The following is a 22224-nucleotide window of genomic DNA, read 5'->3' on the forward strand; positions in this document are numbered from 1 at the left end:
CTTGTCACAGACAAGAGTTTTTCTGGCCTGCTTTTAGGATCGGCTCTTGCCTGGGCAAACATGAATCAGGGATGGTTTTGGATTATGTTCCATCCATGTCCAGGACAATCTCCTTGGCAGTGATACCCTTACTATGCCTGATGTATTCTTGAGCACCCATAGCTGAGCAATACCAACTAGTAACTCTCATCCAATCTCTACGCTAGAAGAAAACTGGGTGCAGACCCCTACCATCACTAAGTGAAATGCATCATAATACAATGACGGATTTTATCAGGTGGCTATTTATCATAGATGTGGTAGATGATATGTGGAAACACCCTGCCCCTCGGCCTAGCTACGCAATAGAGAGAAGATAAATCCCATCAAGTTGCTGTGCTCTGAAGCATCTGGCTTCACTCCAAAAGAGATCCATACCTGAGCTTCTAAAGCTGTTGGAAAGGGAAGCCAAAGCTGGGGGGCTGCAAAGTCAGACATCACCAGCCCTGTACCTGCTGCTGAAGCCTCTTCCCACAAAGAGAAAGAAATGAGGGTGCAAGACTTGGCACAGCACAGCTGCACTCTTTAATGTCCCCCAGAGCACCTCCCCGCTCTCCTTCTCTTTGGGCAGCGAGCAGCGTGGCAGAACACACGGCCATTTTGCAGGTAAATGTAGGGAAAGCTGCACGCTGACTTGCTTGGCTGTCAGCGCAGCTCATCTTGGACAGGCTCGTACCAATTTGTCTGCAGTTTGCAGCGTGCAGAGTTCTGGCTACACTTCATGAGCAGAACCTCATGTAAAATTTGCATGTGAACCAGTCTGCACGTGCAGCTGCGAAAATAGCCCGTGTAAATCACACAGACGTGAGCACAACCCCGGAGACGGGGAGAGCAATTCTCTTACTGAATTCTTGCTCAGCTGATGCATCTTCTCCCTCACAACCACCTCTGGACTCTGGGCCTGCTCTGCTCCCTGTAAGAGAGGCACATTAAAATCCATTTCAAGACCTTCAGTCACAAAGCACACCAAGAACTCGTGCAAAGCTGCAATAACGCCTGTATATGCCCAGAGAGTTGCTTTGTTTCACTTGGCCATTAAAGGACAGTCATGGAGAGGTTATCTCACTACACATGTTCGCACAATCAACACCAGCAGGTCAGTAAGAAGCATACACCACAATCTGTCTTCACAGCATCTTAGTGGCTCTGTTTAATTTGCTCCTCGTCAGTTTTATTACAGCCCACAGTTATGTTGGGCCAGCTATGCAAATTTTGCCTTCATAACGCTGATGGAGGAGCCACAGCAGAAGGAAAGCACAACCATGGGGACAATGCTTCAGTAAACACAGAGTTCTGCATCAGCGGTTATTTTAATGCCCTTCTGCCTGGGGTATGCCGGTAAGAAACACAAACCATCAGAAGTCTGCTCAAAGATACAGAGTGCCTGGAATACCTACTCGTCCCAAAGAAATCAAGGGAGCGTGCTTTGGCTCTCACACCTTCCCACCCGAAAAAGCAAAGGTGTTGGCAGGGTGAGGAGAAGCTCCTGGAGAAGCAGAACTCCCCTCTGTGCACTTCTTACACTCAGCAAGGTGAGCTCAGCAATTCAAGTCCTGGATTCACCTCTAATCTGAGTCCCTCAAAAGAGTAATGTTAAAAACATGCCCCTGCATCTCCCACGGAAGGTGGGTTGAGGGGAAGCCATCTCACCTACGGCCAGCAGTACTAGCTCAGTCCTGGAGGGCACACAACCTGTAATTCCGTGGATGAAGGACAATGGCAAATAGGAAGGGAAGGCCTTGTGCAGGAAGAGCCCTCCCCACCAAACCTCACAAGAACAGAGAACCTGGTAGCAACACGTCTGCATGCAACATCTTCAGTGTGGACAGGGAAAAGGGTCTAAATGAAGCACAATTAATAACCCTCCTGCACAGCACTCAGCTAGTCCACCAAGAGGGATGCCACATGGAAGCCAGAAGAGAAACTTACTTGTCAGGGCAGATGAAACTTTTAACCGACCGAGCAGAGGGGACCAGATATACTCACCATCTCTTGGGAGCTTGCAATAGGAGCAGGAAGATCTGTAGCCCACAGTACACACCTTACACTGCAACGGAAGATGGACAGCATGAGGAAGTCATGTTTTGAAGGTAGTGGGTACAACCTACTCCAGAAGGGTAGACTCTGCAGTGCTTTCAGAAGTAACAGCCACGGAAAAGTTACAGGGACAGCCTGAGAGACAGGATGGGTAATAGCAGCAGGAGCCTTGGCTGGCTCGGAAGGGAACCATGCTAGGCCCCATACTGCTAGCCACCATGTTGCTTCAAAGGATCCAAAGTTACCTTTGTATTCTCTAATCTCAACTCCCTCCTAAAGCAGTGACAAAGTCCTTACCTGAGCTAAACTGTAGATACTAATGCAATTTGCTGCACAGAGAGAGTCAGTGAAGAGGTGTCTGCTAACCTAGAGGCAGAGCTGTACCAGCTCAGATGGTTATCCCACCCAGAGCCACCACGGAAAGAGCCAAGCGCCCCGGCTTCACAGCTCTCTCCGAACACAGCATCCCTAACTTCCTCTTCAAGCTCTTTGTAAATGCATCGCTTCTTTTTCATACAATTTTTTTTTCCCTCTAACTAAAGCCCTGCAAATGCTCCGGGGCATGGGAAAGCTGTTTCAGGCCACGTGTGTGCACAGCAACAGTAGGGGCATTCGCTCCCGCTACTGCCTATCGCACTGAGAGCTGTTGGGAAACTGCCTGAGACTGCTGTCTACCTCATCTCTGGAGTGCTGCAAGCACAGATGAGGCACTGAGCAACGGCTCTGCTGGCAACCGGTGTGCATCCAATTAGCCTGGATGAGGGTCTTTGTAGCCCAGTGTCATCCAGTGGTCAAGGTGGAAGTCTAACCACAACCGATCCCTTCCTGCCCTGCTGCAACCTCTTGGGCTGCAGTCAGCGTGGGTGCCCTTTGCTCCGGCACTCCTCCCCAGCCTACTGCAGCCGAAAGCGCCTGTTCCGGGAGAAGCGTGGGAAGGGCATGGGAATAAAACTGACCCTCGGGCAACTGTGCCTTCCCAGAAATGGGCCAGTTCCAGTCTGTACTAACTGTTGCCTGGACTTGGACTCATTTCCGTGCTTCCTTCCCTGCTGCACTTACTACCCTCAAATCCAGACCACAGTTCCTGCGTGAGACAGAGGGGTGCTTTGCACTGTTGCACTGGTGAAAACTCTGGTTACCTGAGCAGCAAAGACTGTTACACACGTGAACCAGAGTGAAAGCCTGTTTCATTTTGGTTGGCAGAATCACCGTTTCATTTTGGTTTTTAAGGAGAAAGGATCCACATACTATCTTCCCCACGTGTTAAAAGGGAACCACTGCACAGGGACGAAAACTGCTCTGTGCATAAAACACTGGCTACCTGTACCAAAGCAACATGCACTCATAGGTGGTACCAGAAACAAGGTAGGGAAAACCACCTAAGTTTATAAGAGGCAAGAGCTTCGGGACAGATACTACTCTTAAGGATCTTCAGCCACTGAGCAAATATATAACACTCCTCTCTGCTGCCACTGCCGTGAGAGCCAGCAGGGGAAGCCCAACACAGCTCTCTGATCGCATACTTACACGTTTGCAGCGCCAAAACTCTGGGCACGGAGTGTACTCAAGGGTCACTTCTTTGCCACCGATCGTAAGAGTACCCTGTTGAGACAAGGGGGTAAATGACGAATGTGCCCAGCACACGCAGCTTACTCAGAGGCAAAGAAAGGGTTTAAAGCTCTGGCTCCTAAAGATTTCACAAGTGAAACAGGGTGAAAGGGGGAGAAATTCTCCCAGTTCGGTTAGCTGGAGCTTTGCCATGGAAGTGGAAGGGAAACTGCCTGTGCCCTGCTCTAGCACGGGGCTACAAAGCTGCGTGTTAGCTCCACAGGAACTAGGCAGAAGAGGCTTTGCCACCTCCCAGGAAAAGCAGAGACAGAGTAACCAGAGCACGAGAGGGAAACTGCTTTAACCTGCTTTTGTCCATGCTGGAAAGGGGCAGCTGCACAGCCTCCTTCACACCAGCCACCACCGGGCTGGCCTCAAGGTAGCTACTTCAGGAGGAATACAAGGAAAAATGCCACTGAGGTGAGAGAATTTTCATACTCGGGTTACTCTTCATGTCACTCATGAAACCCTGGCTTTCCTTCAGAGAAGTATGCCAGCACGTGGCAAGGCCACTGGCTCTGCAGCCAGTCCTTGGTGGGGCTGGCCTCGAGCACCTATGCAGCACCAGCAGAGAAGCTCCGCTGCCTACAAAGACATACTGCTTTCAGCTCCACACATCACGCTTTGGAGAGATCTCAGGAGCCCAACAAATCCACAAGCTTTACTGAAATGCAGATGATCGAAGGGCGAAATGAAGTCACAGCTGCAAGTTCCCCAGCTCCTGCCCAGAGCAGCCCATAAAAGCAGTGAGGAGCAAGGATTCCTGGTGGCTCTCATCTGCTGTGGACAACAGACCACGCCTGGGCACGCAGGATGCAAGCCGAGCCACAAATGCAGGGACCCACGAGACATCTCATGTCACTGTAGGCACTGCCAGACCACATAGTTTGTATTTCCCAATACCACAATGTGAGACTTGGTGAGAAGAATGAGACTCAGACCTAGGTCTCCCAAGTCCCAGGAGAGCAGTCACTCTTCTGGCCCATTGCTGGATGGTACAGACAGATGTCAGAGAGCTGTAAATGGCCCCGAGCTATTTTGGGGACCTCTGGTGAGTCAGAAGCTTCCCAGGTGCTCTGACCCAGTAGCCTAGTCACGCAAGAGCCCCCAGAGCAAACCATAAACATGAAAAAACAAGTTCCCAGAGTTATTATTCAGAAGTCACGATCCACCATGCATAAATTGCTGTGCAGAATGTGAGAGAGATGCTCGGGAATATGTAAAGGAGGAAGGAAGAGTTCATGGGAGGGAATCACTCAGCAGCGGTACAACAATAATCCTTTAACCCCTACAAAAAAAACGCAGGAGAGAAAGTTGGAGAGCACCGACACTGCTCTGGAAGGTCAGGTTCCACCACCTCCCCGCTCAGCAACCTGCCTTTTATGGACCAAGGCCGTCCTTTCCTACCAGCCCTATATGTGTTGAACGCTTCAGGGGTTTCCTTTCTGCCACCCAGCTGTTCAAGCACTGCTTTCCCGCAGGGACTTGCCTTATAGAAAGCTGAGCCATTCCTAGACCCTGCTGAGGGCTGGCGTGTGCAGCCAGAGCACAGCGTGGCAACCTCAGATGCAAGGAATCTCCCCCAGGTCTATACACGGCACGGAGTATTGCCTACTTCACGTGTCTAGGAGAAGGTCTGCACCTTCTTTAAGACACGTGAGGAAACACAAGTGGGAATGACAGGGAAGCAGAAATCAAAGCTGTCCCATTAGGGCTGTCGGTCCCTCTGAGACGGGTGTGCTCCCTCTCCCAGGCAGGGCACCCATCACATCACGTCACACACTCAAGAGATGGGTCGTGCCAGGAGAGCAGGCCAGAAGCGCCCGCGTCTGCCTCGGGACCCACTGAGCATATGCAGGGAGAGAAGGCAGGGTGCGCATCCTCGTGAGCAGAGCTGCGGCCACGCTGTCAGCCCAGGAGAGTCCTTGGACCCAGCAGCTCCTCCTGCTTAGGAGCTCGGGAAACAAGGACAGCTAGATTTGAGGACACTTCCTCTGGTAGGACACCTCCTCATACAGCTTCATCCTGCTACCAGCCATTGAGGATAAAACTCGCCAGAAAGCTTTCAGATTATTTTTGGGTTTACAGAAGATGGTTTTTAAGCACATGTGGTGCTGGTCTGCTGCAAATTCAGTTCTCAGAGACTGCAGAAAGTGTCACTTGCATAATTACTCCCTAATTTCCTTAACACCCTGCTGATTGCCTGCTCACTTTTCCAACAAGCTCTCTCTTACTGATTTCTTCTTGATAAAGTCGTTTTCAAGGTTGCAATCATCATTTAACACACCAAAATGAGCCCTTCATTTACGACACACATTGTCGGGATTCACTGACTTTAAATTCCTCATTCCCCCATTTTGTTACTAAATTCCATCCCAAATATTTTCAGAACCTTTATTTCCTCTGGTCCCTGCCACTGCTTATTCTTTTTCATCTACATCTTCTTCCTTTTCTCTGCAAAATGTTTTGCACAATACTCTCATTTTCAGTTCCCCACTTTCAGATGAGCAGATCTTTGTGAGATCACAAAGATTTTCTGAGAATTTCAGGGAACAGTGCTGGGGGGGGAGGGTAGAAAGAAAAGGTAAACCCAAGGATATGCCACATGAACTGCCTGGTCCCCAGACTTTCACACGTTTTCTCCTGGACGTCTCTCACTGATTCACCTGCACTGTGCCCGTTAATTCTCCTTGTGGATTTTCATCATCCTGTACTTCTGAGCAGTCTGGCCTTTTCTTTCTAAATCAGTACACTACAGAAATGTCTCTCTGGTCCTCCCAGTCAGGAACCTCCCCCTCAAAACTGGCAGTAAACACACACAATTGACTCACCAGTGAAGGGTTTCAAAGGCCGCGCAGCTCTGCAGTACTAGAACACCGAGCTCTCAGCCATGGAAATCCCTAGATTTCCAAGGGCACGAGCAGCTTCTACTGTTTTTTCCTGAATTGCAAATTCATCAAAACAGAGCATCAGGACTTCACTGCTGGGAGCAGTGTTTCATGCTACGGTTCGATATCTTTCCAACACAGTTATACATGGTTTTTTTCACTTAGAGGTCTGTTGGAGATGCAATACTGGGTTCAGGTCTAAGCGATACAATTCAGTACAAGCCATTTCAGCTAAAGCCACTAAAAAATCTGCATCATCTGGAATAACAGCCGATGGCCTAGTATGTAAATATTACTGTCAGTAGACTCTGACGAACTGAGCAATCCCACCATGAGGTGGTTCTGGGGAGTTACACCATGAAACCGTAAAGCCTGTTTGCAGAAAGCACACACAGCAGGTAGCAACGTCTCAAAGCCCTTCATTGAGCGGGGACAAAACCCACAAGAACAGGTTACTTCAAGAGAGAGAAAGAAAAAGGGAAAATCCCTTAGCCATGATACTCGTGGGTGATGAATTCTAGAAGTACTTTGGAGACTGCGTGTCAGCTGGGCACAAGGCTTCAGCAATGAAACCCTTGTTCTACTAGAACAGTTTCCAAGCTCTTCGTCACCAAAGGCAGTTAAACCAGAAGCATTAAAAGAACATCAGTAAGATCCAAGTGGTAAAGGCAACCCTAATTGTATGAAAAAAACCAGACCACGCTCCTAGCACATGTAATGTCCACTCATGAGGTTGGTTTTAACTCATCTCTTGTTTAACTTCTTTGCAATCGTACTACTTTAGCAAGGAAAGAACTCACCTCCTGCTCCGAACACAGCTCACGTGGGCAGAAGTTGCACGTGCTAGCCAGCAGGGCAGGTAGGTGAGCACAGGGCACTTTGATCACGCTTCCCAGGGAAGCGACGCAGCTCTGACAGGGCCAGGAGACAGACTGCGGCAGGTCAGGCGTGGCACGAGTTCCTCACTTCAGCTGCTTATCTCTCAATTAACATTTACAGTTGGCGTGCTGGTATTTTTCATGCTCGTTGACAGCCTTCTAATGATGATGGCTGGGGGCTGAGGAGGGGAAGAACTTGCCAAAAAAAGTATCTTTATGCTCTCCAAGACCGAGACGACAGAGGAATACAAATCGTCAAAGTTTTTGCTAACTGTTTCTCTGAAAAAAATTCAGAGCATCCAAGAGTGACCTAGAAAATTTGAGACGTGGAGAGCTTTTGGAGCACGGCACACTCCCTCAAATCAAACCAGGCTTTTGCTTTAACTGAATTTGGCCAAATGGTAAAAGCTTCAGTCAAATCTCACTTCGGAACCTCTTAACAATGAGCTAACAGCTCTTCAAGCTTTCCACCCCATGGGTCGTGCTTCAGCAGCTACCACAGGGGCTGCCAAACTACACGGAGACGTGGATGCAGCGACCAGTGCTGCTGTGGAAGGCTGTGGAGGAAGCTGGCGTCTGCTCCAGCTCCTCCAGTGGGATGGCAACCACGTGCCACTGTCCCTTGTCACATGAAAAACCATGGGTACCTGACTCAGTGGAATAGCAACCATCAGTCCCAGCTTTACAGATGACACACCTGGAGCGGCGCAGATCATTTTTGGAACAAGGTCAAGGCTCAGCTCTGGAGCCCCCAAATCCACGAGGATTAACAAGCCAAAGTCTTCTCTGCAACCAAGGGAGCGCAGGAGGTGCCTGCACCACAAGCGAACCATATTCAGATCTCCTCCAGCGGCTGGCTCGTGCAGAAAACCAAACACCACTTCAGCTAATTATTTCCTTACATTGTTCACAGTTTGATTAAATGGAAGACATCCGTGCCATGAACTGAAAGGTCCTGGTATCTTTCTTCCTGAGTAATAACTAAGCCAGAAGACTGACATGGTTCCACACGTTGAAAATGAACAGAAAATATCATGTGCAAACAGATATAAAATTGCATACAAAGATTATGACAAAAGAATGCTCATGGGCAGCACAGCAAAGCAGTCACATTAAAATTCCGGAATTAACCTCATTCCCATGATGTTAATTCAGCCCTCTTATGCATATTTACTATAATTAGGATGGTTATTCAAAAATCATTATACATCCATCATTTAAAAATTATTTAAACCGATTCATGACTGGTGTTTGTTGCCTTGGGGAGGCTCAGACAGCACCCCAGGAGGCTGCCTGGGAATGCAGAAGGAGCCCATGGTCCCAGCAGCACCTCCCAGATGAGTGAGCTCTCACCAGCCCCGGGGTATTTTCCAGCCCGGCCTCCAAACGCACTGGTCAGCACAGCACAGGGAGGCAAGCGGCTGACAGCAGAAGTCGAGTTATCTAATTGTAACCGCAAATCAGACTGCTTTTTGAGTATGAGACTCCTACTTGAGTATGGATTATAAATGCAAATATAACAACCCCAACCGCAACACAATGTAAATTACAGAATGGCACCCTGTTTCACTGGCGTGGTTCTCGTCTCTGTGCAGAGGGCGGAGGAAAGCTGGCAGGGAGAGCGCAAAGCTCTCTCCCTTAAGGTAGTCACCTTCTAATAAAGCAGGCAGACGGGGCCAAACGCCAAAGGTCCCTCTAACCCACACGTCCCCAGCTGCTCGTGGAATTCCGGAGGCAGCAGCTTCCCGGGACGGACGGAGCAGAGGGCCAACACCAAGACACCTGGGAGGATAAGAGACCAGCTGGATATATTTCAAAACAAGATCATCTCAGCCACAAAAACTGGCTTCTCATCCCGTTTTTTCCATATGCCGAAGTTTTTATCTCCGAGCTCCTTGGCAGCTGCTGTACAAGGGACTCTACAGAGCAACAGGCAGTACATCTGCTTACCTTTGACAAAAAGCAGATGAGAAAAGCTGTGAACCCACAATCCGTCTGTAATTAAACATTTAGAAAACAGTGTAACATGGAGAGATGAAGAAACGAGAGCAAGGCAGCCTGCTGCAGGGTATTGCAGCAATCTGGCATTTCCTACAGGAACGGTAACTACAAGCAAATTCCCAGTATAGGGGAACTTTCCCCAGGGCGCTCAGCCCCCTTCTCCAACTCCCTAACCATTTGCAGCTCAGGGACTTCTTTTTATTGGCCTGATCTATCGGTGTCCAGCATTCTACTGCCAAGTAGCCGACAGCCAAAGCAGAAAATTCAAAACAATACAGGGGAAAACGATGGTCTGACAAACGGTGGACCCCTAAGGAATGGCTACACCACCAAGTGGATCCAAACAACCTTGCTGTGTTTTATCATTACAGGTCTCTATCAAGACTAACACTGAGATGAATCTTGCACAATAGTTGTGTTAGTGGTCACCTGGAAAGGAGGACGTCTGGCTCCTGGGCATCAGCGATGCCGAAGAGCTCAAGCCAGGACAACGTGGCATCACCTTGAAGCATTCAACAGTAAGACAATCATCTCAACAGTGACCTGATGCCAACCAGCATGGCATGCTCAGGGCTCACGGTCTTCAAGGTCAGGGGAGGCATGAGACAGAGAGCCCAAAGATGTCATCATCAATTCCGAGTTAACAGAACGCAATTTCAGGTATAGCACTGATGGTCACTAACACAGAACTGAGGCATTAGGAGGATAACTTAGAGAGTCCTAAAGATGTAGTAGCTAAATAAAAGAGATTTTTTATTTATTTATTACTATTTATTAGTAATCTATTTATTTATTAGAGATTATTTATACACAAGGATTATTTTATCCCAGATAGCACTCCGTGCCTCTTTTTCAAACTCCTTTCATAGAAAACCCATTGCCCACTTGCACTGCGACCATCCACCGTGACACACAAGTTTCCATTTCCACTTGCTCCTAAAACAGCCCTCCTCAGGCCTCCCCGTCTGCCTGGTTATCCAGGTTATTTGTCCTTTAGCAGAAGATGCCTGTCTGCATCCTTTAAGTACCTTATTTCCACAGACACCCCATCTAGGCTGCTGCGACACCTCCAGTTTTCTTCCTAGAATTTCTAAATTCCCTGGATACCAGCCATACTCTTTTTAAGCTAGTCCCAGTATCTTTCCACAATTCATATCCCCCCACTGATACCCTTTTTGCAAATATACACAGCAATTGCCTTTCAGACTATGCCGGCTCCCCACGTTTTACTGCCTGAATTTTGAACTCCAATTCACTTCCAAGTTAGAACTCCCAAAGTGCGTATTTTTTAAACATAGCATTTGCTTCACTTGTCAGCACACTCAGTCCTGCTCTGAGAATACCACCAAAACAGTCGGTACAGGCAAGCTCCCAACAACGGCTCCAGGAAGGATAACAGTGATGTGTCACAGCTTGAGAAAACACACAATGTGCTGAGGACTTCACTTGCCCTAGGGCCAGCTTTGGTGGCAGATGATATGAACGCCTCCTGCATTTCACCCTTTAAGGAGATTTCAACGCTTCTAAAAGTTTTATTCGATCCAGTGAAGCGAAGTGGACCTTCTACCTGCCCTGGTGTCTCCCTGTCCAGCTAATTCTAATTTCCAGCTTCCCTCACCCCTCTGAAGAGGGCACCTTTGCAGATCAGCATCACAGGATCACTGGAAAAATGTGCAAATTTTAAAATGAAAGCTTTTCCTATGCAGTACGAAGGGGTCAGAAGAGGATTTCTAGAGTTCAGATAGTGAGGGTCTGGGTGTATCAGGAGACAACAGCTCCAAGGGGAACAATTTCTGCGCTCTGGCGTTAACTGGTTGTGCTCCCATTCCACAGCTAAAGACAGGCACGGATGGTTAAGGAGGTAAGCTAAGAAAGTCACCCATATCAAACACTTGCTCTGGTGCCCAAAAAAAGTATGAAGCAGCTTGAATCCTCTATTTGAAGAGCACGCTTAAACTACCAAAACTTAAGAGTATTTAAATATTTAGCATATCGAGTATCATTACTCACAGACGGCTCTGGGGAAGGGTCCACGTGGTTCTGCCTCATCTATATTCCTTTTCTGATTCATCATGGTCTGTTGCCTGGACTCTGTATTTGAACAACAGCTGCTTCAAAGACTCCCTTTGCTCCCAACACAGCGATTTCCCTTCTCCCTCCAAAATGCTGCTCTAGGGCCTGGACATATTTCTCAGTACTTCTGAGAAAGGCTACTTCTTCCTCAAAGGTCATCTTATCCCATAACGCTGTTAAACAATATAAAGATTAAGGCTGTTAGCACAATGCACTAATTCACCCCAGGACCTTCCTGCGCATTTCCCCCAGGGGTACCTTACAATTAGCAACGGCCACACGGAAACTGGGAGAACAATGAAGAAAGGCCCAGCTCGTAGATTTGAAGCACAATATCAAAAGCCTAAAGAGTAATCCCAATGCAAAATCATGCTGGAAAAAGGTCAGGCTGGAAAGCTCTGCCTTAAGGGGGTAAATTTATTCCTGGACTGTTTGATTAAGCATTTAAAGACCCCACACCCAACCAAAAGCATGTCCTTTTGCTGGAGCATGTAACCAGGGAATTACACACCAGTTCCAACACGGCTTGACCTGCGTGCTGACCAGAGCGCAGGATGTTCTGCGCAGCAGTACGTGTTCGCTAAGAACAGGCCAACTGTAAATGGGGAAGAGAGCAGTGCAGAGGCTCCCCCGGCCGTGCCTCCAAACTCACTTTTGCGCCCACTGAATTAAGCACTGGGAGCCTTCATTGGTAATATTTTCTCTGCAGCCAGTGCTCAGACAAGCTCCCAGCAGGACAGCCTCTCTGCTGAAAGGAAAAGACCTAAAAACCCTGGGAAAAGGGAGCAGCTCTGGATGAGAAGAGGGTTTTGTCCTTTGAGACTTCATTTCTCAACATCCCTAAATTCCCAGTTAATGGCAAAAGTGGGTGCCTGATACTGATGCCCAAAGGGATACAGGAAGAACCCTGCCAGTTGCCAGGGAAAATGCACCAGCAGTGCGACACTTACCTGTGCCGTCTCAATGATGATTCCCAGCATGTCATTGGGACCTTGAGGTGGCCTGCCCAAAAGCTAAATCCAGATCTTCAGGCTGGCACCTGTACCAATATCTATATCTGAGCAGGTGCTGCCTCTTAAGAGAGCTCTTCTGAGGAGCTGATTTGGGAAACGTCTGCCTTTTGGTCAGTATTTGCCCAAGAAACGTGGCATGGTGTGAGAAGAGAGCTATCTGAGCCCTTTGGAAGGAAATGAGTTTCTCCTGCCAGCCTGGCTTGGATGAAACGCAACTTGAGTGGGTGTTACAGCTCCCCATAGGACCCAGCAGCTCCTCCTTTATAGGGGCACTGAGGTTTAAGAGGTTCATCCAGGCAACTGCACTACACAACATCCAGAGGTACATACAGATCCCTCCTTCCTGATGAATTCCCAGAACTGCTGAAGAAAGGAGCTTAGTGCCTTGTCAGGGTGCAAGAGGCAGAAGAAGGGACTCTCCTATGTGGACGTCCAGGCTCCGAGGCTGTGCTAGCTGACCTCGGATCTTCAGGGAAGTCTGGCCAGAGAGGTGAGTGTGCAGGAGAACAGTTCCTATGATAACCTGGACCCTGAGGAAGGAAAAGAACAGGATTCCCTGCTGGGCCCCAGCTTGGCTGAATCCCTAAGCGACTGGGAAGGGGAAACCGCATGCAGAGACATCTCCTTAAACTGTCGCATAAGCGGCATGGTAGCGGGTGGCTCAGGCATTGCCACTTGAACCTCTTCCAGGACTCCAGCGCCCAGGGATGTATCAAGCCAGGCAGAGACCGGCCCACAGCACGTCGCTGCAGACCAAGGGCAGGCACGGAGATACTGCCCACAGCTCCTCGTGTGCCACAGCCAGTGCTGGAGCACCAGAGAGGCGACACTTTCAGCTGCTCCTCTCACAATCAGATTCATCAATCATATGCCTGTCACTGAGAGGTGTCTATTAAACATTTTGGAATTCACTTCTTGCATTTAATGACTGGCTTAGTACAGACCAGAAGGAAGAAAAGCAGACAAGGTGAGTTAGTGCAATAGGCAGAGAAGCAGGCAGTGGCAGAGAACTAACACCGATCTCGCACTGACAGGCACAGAAGAACGCCTTCTTCTGTGGGAAGGGGAAAAAGAAGAAGGGGAAAAAAAAAACCCCAAACCACCTCAGCTCTCTTCTCCAGTGATATCACAAGTTGGGAAGAAACAATCAGGCTTTCAAAAACCTAGGGCTATAAACAGTAAAATACCTTAGTCATCAGACCATTAATGTACAGCTTCGCACCATGAGACAGCTTCTAAGTGAGACTTCTCAACCTGATTTTATGTGTAAGAAAATACATCTTGGGATTCTGAGGACTTAGAATTACTTTCTCTGTTAACTCTGCTCCTGAGATCCCTGATGGAAAAGTACATCAAATGTTTCCTTGAGTTTTTACTGCCATTCTGTCTCAAATCTGGTACATGAAGCCCATCTGAATATTGCTAATTTCCTGCTAAGACATGGACTGTACATCACAAAAACTAAGCGCTCCCCTGCTGTCTATGAAAGCAGGAGAGAATTACTTTCCTCTTCTTGTTCCAAAGAAGACAGTTTCAGAGATTTAAATACCTAAATCTCATGTTTACAGCTTTGACCCTCATTAAAAATGTAAATCATTACATGATGCACTTGATTTTAGACCGCTGTTGTTTGGGGTACCTACTTCTGGAAGCTGTTTGTTCATCCTGTGGAAGACATAACTAACTTATAGGTGGCCTGAAGTGATGGAGATGCAGGAGGACACTTGGGTACGACATCTGGTAGATGTCAATGCAACAGCACAGCAAAACAAACATTAAGGCAGAATGCTTCTTTACATTAGACGCTTCGCTGCAACAAGTCAGCTGCACGCTTTACAGCTTCCACCTCCCTCCTGCATCTCCTTGTACAAAGTACCTTCAGGATTTTCCTCCTGTGGCCCTCTCCTGGGAGCAGGCATAGCCAAAGACAAGTAAGCTGGTCCTGCAGTGGTACTGAGGACCTCTCAGTCGCTCTCCTGTTCACACAAGCTGGGTTAAGCAGGCTGCCAGATCCGATGCAAGAAGAAATTCTGCCCCTCTCAAACGAGAGAGGATCAGAGGAAGTTTATGCCTTTCCTCTAAAGCGCAGAGGGCTGCTGTCTGCCAGCGCCCTCGGTGCTTTCCCACCTAACATCTTTCCTGGCCCTGCACAGACGCAGCGACAGCAATGCTCCTGCTCGCTGATCCTGTTGCAGGCCCGTAGCATACAGTGCTTCTTGTGATCTCTGTAGGTATTAAAGCTTTAATAAGAGTCTTGAAGGTGCCCCACAGCTTGCAGGGGAGTGGGGCGGATAATAACTGTGTGTCCTTCTGTGTTAAATACCTGTTTCCTTGTTGCCTGTGATTGATGGATAATGACACAATAGCCCACTCAGGCGTACCAGCCCCCATTTTCCACTGTAATCATGTTTCACTTTTAGTCAAGAACATTAACAGCCCAGTTACAGTCAAACCGAAACAGAAATTCACAAATAAAAGTTGCTGACTGTTTGCCATAGCTTTTACCTTGCACCTTCAAACTTGAAACACATGAATTTAGCCTTTTCCTTGTGTGATTCTCATAACGTGAGCAGAAAATGGCAAAATTCAAGGTAGTCTTTTTGAATGTACCCCAATTCAAGGCACCCAAACTTCCACAATTTACACTATAAAGGTCCAACACAAACTCAGCTAGGAAGAAAACAGACTGAAATCCACATCTGAAGGGAATTCCAGCTCTCTCACTGTCCACCATAACCATAGTTATGCAAAAAAAAAAAAAAAAGTTTCTGCGGAGAAGCAGTCTGACCATCACTATTCTAAGAGAAGGAAACAGTGCTTCTGCCTTCCTTAAACCCCAGAGCGTGTGCGGTTTGACATTTTTTTGTAGCCTCTAGACTCAACCTTTTACCTTCCTGCTCCAGCAATCCAACATCACCAGTGCACCAAGGGACGGAAAAAGCAATCGCCGCCAAGATAGCATAAAAGCATGAACGAACAGGGCCGGTGCTGAAGCTAACAGAAACAACTCAGCAAGTGAAAACTGCAACAACGTTTTGGTGCGTTCCCACTTATCGCAATAGTCCAGATGGACTCTTAGCGCTATAATCTGGCTCACGTGCTTGTAAAACATAACTGGTATTCCCCTCGACGTCGCTGGGATTGGGCTGAGAAGGACTGCCGTCTCTTTCACAATGACAGGTCTTGTGCAAGCCATTCTGGCTAAATTGAGATAGAATATGGTCTTGCTGTGGAAATGAAGGTTACGTTGTGCTCACTGAGATGCCTTTATTCATGTAAACTGAACCCGTTTCCCTCTCACTGCCTCTGTGTCTCCTTTAAGTAACATCAGTCATATCATCAGCACCACCCGCTTCCAAGGGTACCGAGGGAATTTCTGATAGTGCATCTGCAGTTCTGTTAGTCACCAGCTTACTTAAAGGATGACTTCAAAAGCATCAAAGGAAATTAGCGGCATGAGTCCTACTAAGTTCCATATAGGAGCTTGATCAAGGGATTTGACATCTTAATCCAAAATTACCTTCTGACCACATATACAACCTAGCAATTGTGGCAACACACTATCTGGTGTACAGCTGCTTTACCAGGCGCCTTTGAAGCACTTTGATGCTACAACGACAAGCACCTTCCAAACGGTTACACAAGAATATGTTTAGAGTTCCCACAGATCTTCATAGAAAATCAACCAACCACACTTGTAAACACAATAAAAACCATACAATCTGTAAGAGCAGCCAGCAGTAAAACACTGCTCTTCGTTTTAAGGTGAAACTGCACCTATACATAAAATCTGCAACTAAGAGTTCCTCATTGTCACAGAACTGTTCCATTAACACGTCAGGAGGAGAGGACCTGACAGCTACCCAGACAGGGTAGCATCTGTATCCTGCATATGCATCCAAGGACTGCGACAAATCCTTTCTAGCTCGAGGCAAAATCTCACCTACAAATGAATTCAAAGGATGGGTGTGCCACATGCCATGTCACTCAGGAAAACGCTTCGCATGCTCACAATGACTGGAACAAAGCTATTTCTTTGGTGTTGCTCTGCCAGAGAGAGCTCTGCAACACAACTTGAGCACTATGGAAGGGGCAGAGAGCAGACTTATCTGCGGTACATGTTGCACTTCACATTCGCATACACAAATTTTCAAGTGCCCCCATTTTTACAACAGCCATGCTGGGCGCAACCAAAGGTCCAGCTGCCCAACGGTGGTACCTCACTTTGAGCCACCAGCGCAGGGAGCATCCACCACCTTCGGATGCTGCATGGGGGCACGTGGCACCCAACGGGAGTGAGTGATGCACTGCAAGTACTGGTATATCACATCATCCGATCCATCAGCCAGAAAGGACTGGACACTTATCTTGGCAACACTCACTGATGAAGTTATTCAAACAAACTTGAGGAAATCACAATTATTCCTTAATGTTTGCAGGCTCAAGCTTCTGGCATTGTAAATAGAGCATCTATCCCAACAGAGAAATACTTGATTAGCAAGGCATTTGAGATCTACGGGGAAAGAAGTAATATTTCAGAGATACATCATCACACAGATTTGTTAATGTCAACCAGCTAAAAAACCCCAACAAACCCATCATCAGAACATAAACGCCCAGAGGCAGAGCAGTTTAATTTTGGAGAAGGGTAGGGAAGGATGCTTTACCTGGAACAACCTATTTATACAGCAGCCGAAGTGAGCTTCAGCACACAGAATAGATAATTCCGCAATATCCAGCAATATTTGAGTCCTGAGATCATCCTGCTGGGCCATACGCCCCCGGCAGCAACCAGAGATACTAAGAAAGTCCTGCTTACGCATCTGCTGCATGCTCCAAGCAGCTCACCCAGAAGCTGTCCTCTGAGACAATCCCATTACAGAGCAGCAGTTCAGCAGCAGCAGAAGCATACAATCCTCATCACAGGGGTAAGGTGAGGCTGAAGGAAAAAAGGAGGACAGGGTTTTGGAATAAGAGCAGAGAGGTAGAGGGACACGGCAAGCTGGGATCACGCAAGTAAAGCAAGAAGACGCAGCTTCACGTCTCTTCCAGTTAAAAGCCTGCTTCATTTAAAATTCTTTGGGTAGCATGGTTTGCTTCCTGAGGCAAGGCAGGACAGAGTTGCCAAGAAGGTTGTAGTTTTTTATGCATGTAGGGCTAGAAAAAACATGTTGATGGGCAGCTACCACTGGCTGAATGAAGAGCGTTTGAAGTCTTTGGCAGAAGATCTCTTACAACCTTCCTGTGCCAAAAGAAGAGAGACTAAGAGGATTCACACGGCTTGAAGAGTTGAGATAACAGAAGATGTTGAGATGACATCTCAACAGAAGAGAAGGTCCACAGGAGTATTTTCGGTACCAAAATTTTTTGGCAGTTACACTTTACAACAGAAGACACTCTTCTCTGCACAAGGAAGGTCTCTGTAGCCCGCAGAGATGCAGTCAGTCCTTCCGAACAGACAAGCAGACAGTGTGTTTATCACAACATCACTGCAGGATATACACATGTACACCCACGCACCCAGCCCTGCCACAGGTCATCGCAGGCAGATCCGACTGCTTAGTCAGAGGAAAGCCTCTGCCCGGCACTAGGAGCCTCCCTCTGCAAACTTCCGTATGGATGGTAGAGGCTTACAGCTCCCATTAAATCACAGTACGATGCAGTCATTAGTGAGACACAAGTGGGAACAAACAAATGATTGACTCAACACGTCAAGCCTCGATGATGTAAGACCAGGGTGAGCTCGTGAGCAGGTCACACACTGAATGAGACACAAAAAAAACCCTCAAATCAGCTCTGCTGCCTGGAAATCCACTCATCTGATGACAAGGTAGCTATGGAGGGAACTTTCCATAGGTCACCGATCATAAAAATGACTCCATAATGTGTGTGTTTCCCAAATCATTACCATGTTTACAGAAGAAACACTGCCCAGGTACACAACTCTTTCCTCTACACACACACTCGAAAACTCCAAAAGGTAATCCTGGATATCCATGTAGTCAGAAGCCAGACAGGTTTAATAGGGAAAAAAAGATGCATGGTTATGATACAACCTGAGCAAAATCCACACACCTAATCTACAACAAGAAAAGCAGAAGATAACGGCAGCTGACAACCCAAGGAGGACATATCAAAAGCAAGGCCATCTCCAGCACTCTTAGTCTAACACACAAACGGATTTCAGTATATTTGTGGATACACTGAATTGTCACCACCAGCCTCAACTGCAGGCTAAAGCTAAAGAGATGGAGTGACATTGTCAAGCGTGTGATTGATGGAGAGCAGACAGCCCGTGAAAATACACTTGAAGCGGGTGTCATCTTCCTTTACAGGGGGCATTTTGCAGATTCTAGAAAAACATGCCAGACTCCGCAACTCAACATATCCTACCAAAAGGAAAACAATTAATTTTGATGTTTGGACACACGCTTTCTGCTACAAATTGCAACAACACACTCCTTGCACCAGAGGCTTCAATAAATACTCTAAGGCTACAGGTCACCAGAGCGGAAGCACTCTCAGGATAACCACAAGCTCCTTCCCTATTTAACTGGGAAGCCACACAGAGTTGTGACTGGTTACTGCTAATGTTTGCGGGACAGAAAGTCCTAGGCGTTGCCTGCTTGTCAAAGCAGCTCGTCGATTTTAACACCAACAGCTACAGCAAAAAGCCTGTGAAGTCTGATCCGTACCAGAAGCCATCTTCACACTAAATGCAGGAAAGCGCTCCAGTGTAAAAGGGGATGGGCTCAGAGCAGGAGAAAGGTGCCGCTGATGCTTCCAGTTGCACGGTGATGTGATGTGCTCAGGTAAAGCGAGTACTCACAAAATCCAGCCAGGATCCCCCTTACCCTCTCCAGCAAGAAACAAGCAGGGAATGGAGGTACCACCGTGCTCAGCATGCTCAACCAGGACCGCACAGCACTGTGGGAGAAACCGCTCTCCGAAACGTGCCAGCGCTCACAGAAGCAAGTCTTGGAACGACTGCTCTAGCACACGCCTGGAGACCTCCACAATAATCTACAAACTACGTCTTTTCAAAAGTTCATGCTATAGCTCTCCCATTTTTGCGCTCTTACTTAAGAAACAGGAGGAGAGGATTACAAAGATGTTAGTTACTAGCAACAAAAGCTAGGAAATACTCATGCTGCCAGTGTTGCTAAGTTTGAGGCCTGAGAGGATTTGGAGACAATACTACATAATCAGTCAAGACTAATAATTTGCTCCCAAGCTTAAAAAAAGCTTCTTCTGCTTCCATATGTATAACAACCAGCTCGCTCTCAGTGAAAACAGTGCTATCCAGGCAGCAGAGACAGGCTCCCTCCATTTCTCCTTCTTCACCTGCCTTTATGATACGTGACAGTACATGAAGGATACTCCATTTCCTGCCTGATTTTTTTTGCACCCAATAACAAGCTTATTATGTGCATTTCTTCTACAGATAAAGGAGGAGTGCAAAGAGATCTCAACACATATGGAGAACAAAACCCACGGAATGTATTCCCGAAGTTGCCTCCAAGAAGCCAACCTGGTGCAGGCAGGAACACCACTGCAGCGGGGACTACACCAAGCCCGAATGCAAAGAAAACGCAGTAAGACAAATGCCACACCACAACAACCACCTTGCAAAAATGAGAATAAAGGAGGGAAAGGTTATTTAGGAGAAACCATGTGACTTAGCAGATAGAAACCCCGTTTTCCATTCGAAATACCCGTCTCTCCCCAACAGAAAAGCGGCTCATCACAGACAGAAAAGAGGTGTCCTCTCATAAAGGTCAAACAACAGCCAACTCATAAAGACCAACAGGAGCATCACCAGCCATCAGGCTGCAACAAGGGCTGCACCTGGGTTCTGCAAAACAACTCGACAGCCCATCTGCCCTACCGGGGCAAAGAGCCTCCCAAAGACAGCAGGAGAGCTGGCACCAGCGCTTCGCTCAGCCAAACCTGCCGCCCAACACCTCTGCGCCAGCGATAACGGCGAGCCATCACCTTTCACATAAGTTAGATGGGCCCCTTGAGCTGTAATAAATCGCCAACGCAACAATCAACACGGCACAGCAATTAATAAGGGGGGTATTTTTGTTACATTAGCTGCAGCAATTAATACAAGTGGAATGAAAATCCCCTACAGAATTAGGGCAACATAGAAGATGGACGTTTCCTTATCACGGTACACTTAATAGAAAGCCCCCTCAAACCTCAGCCGTCACATACACACGCTAGACTTACTGAATGGAGGGAGTTGGACCTGGTAAATCTGTCGTTAGCAACTTTGGGAACGATCTTAAGTGGGCGCTGGTCTGGGCTGAGTAAAACGAAAGGATTTCACACTATAGGAATTGTACAACATAGGGATGTGGCCAATTGTTCTCTAGGCAGGGGCAGTTAAACGGGAATTAACCGGCATCAAAGAACGCTGTCTCTGCAAAAGCTATTTATTCCCAGCCTACAGATGACTGAGAAAGAGGCAGGTTGACTAGTGAGGGACTGGTGTCACTCTGGGCTGACACTGTTTTGCTATTTATGCTCTCACAAGCGACTGAATTTGACAGGGATAGCTGGTAACCTTCTGAAAATAACTGAACTATCAAAGAACCTACGTCTTAGCTAACACAGGCTCTGGTTTCTGCAGCTTGTAAAAATGAAATTAGTTCTCAATCTAAGGAGATGATCTTACAACTCCACCCTGGAAGATAACAAAATGGGATATCTATTGTCTAAGGACAACTGAATTGTATAACTCCCTTTCTGAGTATCTCTTATCGGTTTTTACTGAGAACTTAAAAGTCAGCTCCCTTGCAGCAGGTCAGATACAAATCTTACTACCTTTTTTTAAATTTTAATTTAAATAATTAGAAGGCCTTTTTTTCCCCATGTTCAATCAAGAGCAAATTAGAGAAATTCACCTACGTGGAGCAATCCAGAGGTCACAAATATACTTGGCTTGGGTAACCAAATTCATACAGCTTCGGTCACCCCAGAAAGCCCATTTCTTGTTTCACTAATTACAAACTATTGTAGCTCTACTAAAACATAGAAGATTGGTATGTGCAGGCTTCCGCAACCACTCCATCTTCCAGGTTTCCTCTGTACACACGCACAGCTGTTCCATATATAGGAAGGAAAACTGGAAGCCTTCATAGCCTGTTTTTAACACGCCCCAGGTAGAGTGGACGGCTGGGACCGTTACCCCCACTGCTCGCAGGGTTCTGGCAGCACCCTCCCCGATTGCTGGAAGGGAAACGCGGTAAAAAATTATCCAGCCTGAAGGTCTGCTATTAACTGTTGCTGGGGAGGGTCAATGTCAGCGGCAGCTGAACGCCAGCCAGGACATCCTCACGTGTGTGTGTGTGTACAGTGATTTACTGGGCACCTCTAGGCACTCACTTCAATTTAAGGACTGGTGCTTACAGGCTCTTTGCCGTAGCAACGGACCAAATCTGATCCAAGGCAAACATCTAAGTACATAGGGATGCTCCAAACGGGAGAAGGAGCAGAGCAGGCTTCAACAACAGGGAAAAAGAGGAATTCCCAAATTCCCAGGTATTTGGGAATTGCTCTCGCATAGGGAGACATCATTTCATGCGAGCAGAATTGGGGAGAGAATATGGAGAGGCCTTTGGTTAAAAGGAGTGTCATACATAATTACACATTCCCCAGTGACAACAAAATAAATTGGGA

At 47.4% G+C, this 22224-nt stretch overlaps 1 protein-coding gene across 6 annotated transcripts in view; it reads right to left on the bottom strand.

The window, feature by feature from the left end:
* Window positions 1-22224, bottom strand: part of RBM6 (RNA binding motif protein 6) — a 59102-nt gene that overhangs the window by 12433 nt on the left and 24445 nt on the right. For 5 of the 6 annotated variants that reach the window (XM_074602304.1, XM_074602301.1, XM_074602300.1 and 2 more), the window contains exons 7-9: window positions 3604-3678; window positions 2026-2086; window positions 884-952 (exon numbers count right to left, since the gene is read on the bottom strand). In XM_074602304.1, coding sequence (XP_074458405.1) covers window positions 884-952; window positions 2026-2086; window positions 3604-3678 — 205 coding nt within the window. The remainder of the gene's footprint in view (window positions 1-883; window positions 953-2025; window positions 2087-3603; window positions 3679-22224) is intronic. The other variant, XM_074602302.1, reaches the window with a different exon arrangement.

The sequence above is a fragment of the Larus michahellis genome, chromosome 10, assembly GCF_964199755.1.
Source record: "Larus michahellis chromosome 10, bLarMic1.1, whole genome shotgun sequence".
Lineage (NCBI taxonomy): Eukaryota > Metazoa > Chordata > Aves > Charadriiformes > Laridae > Larus > Larus michahellis.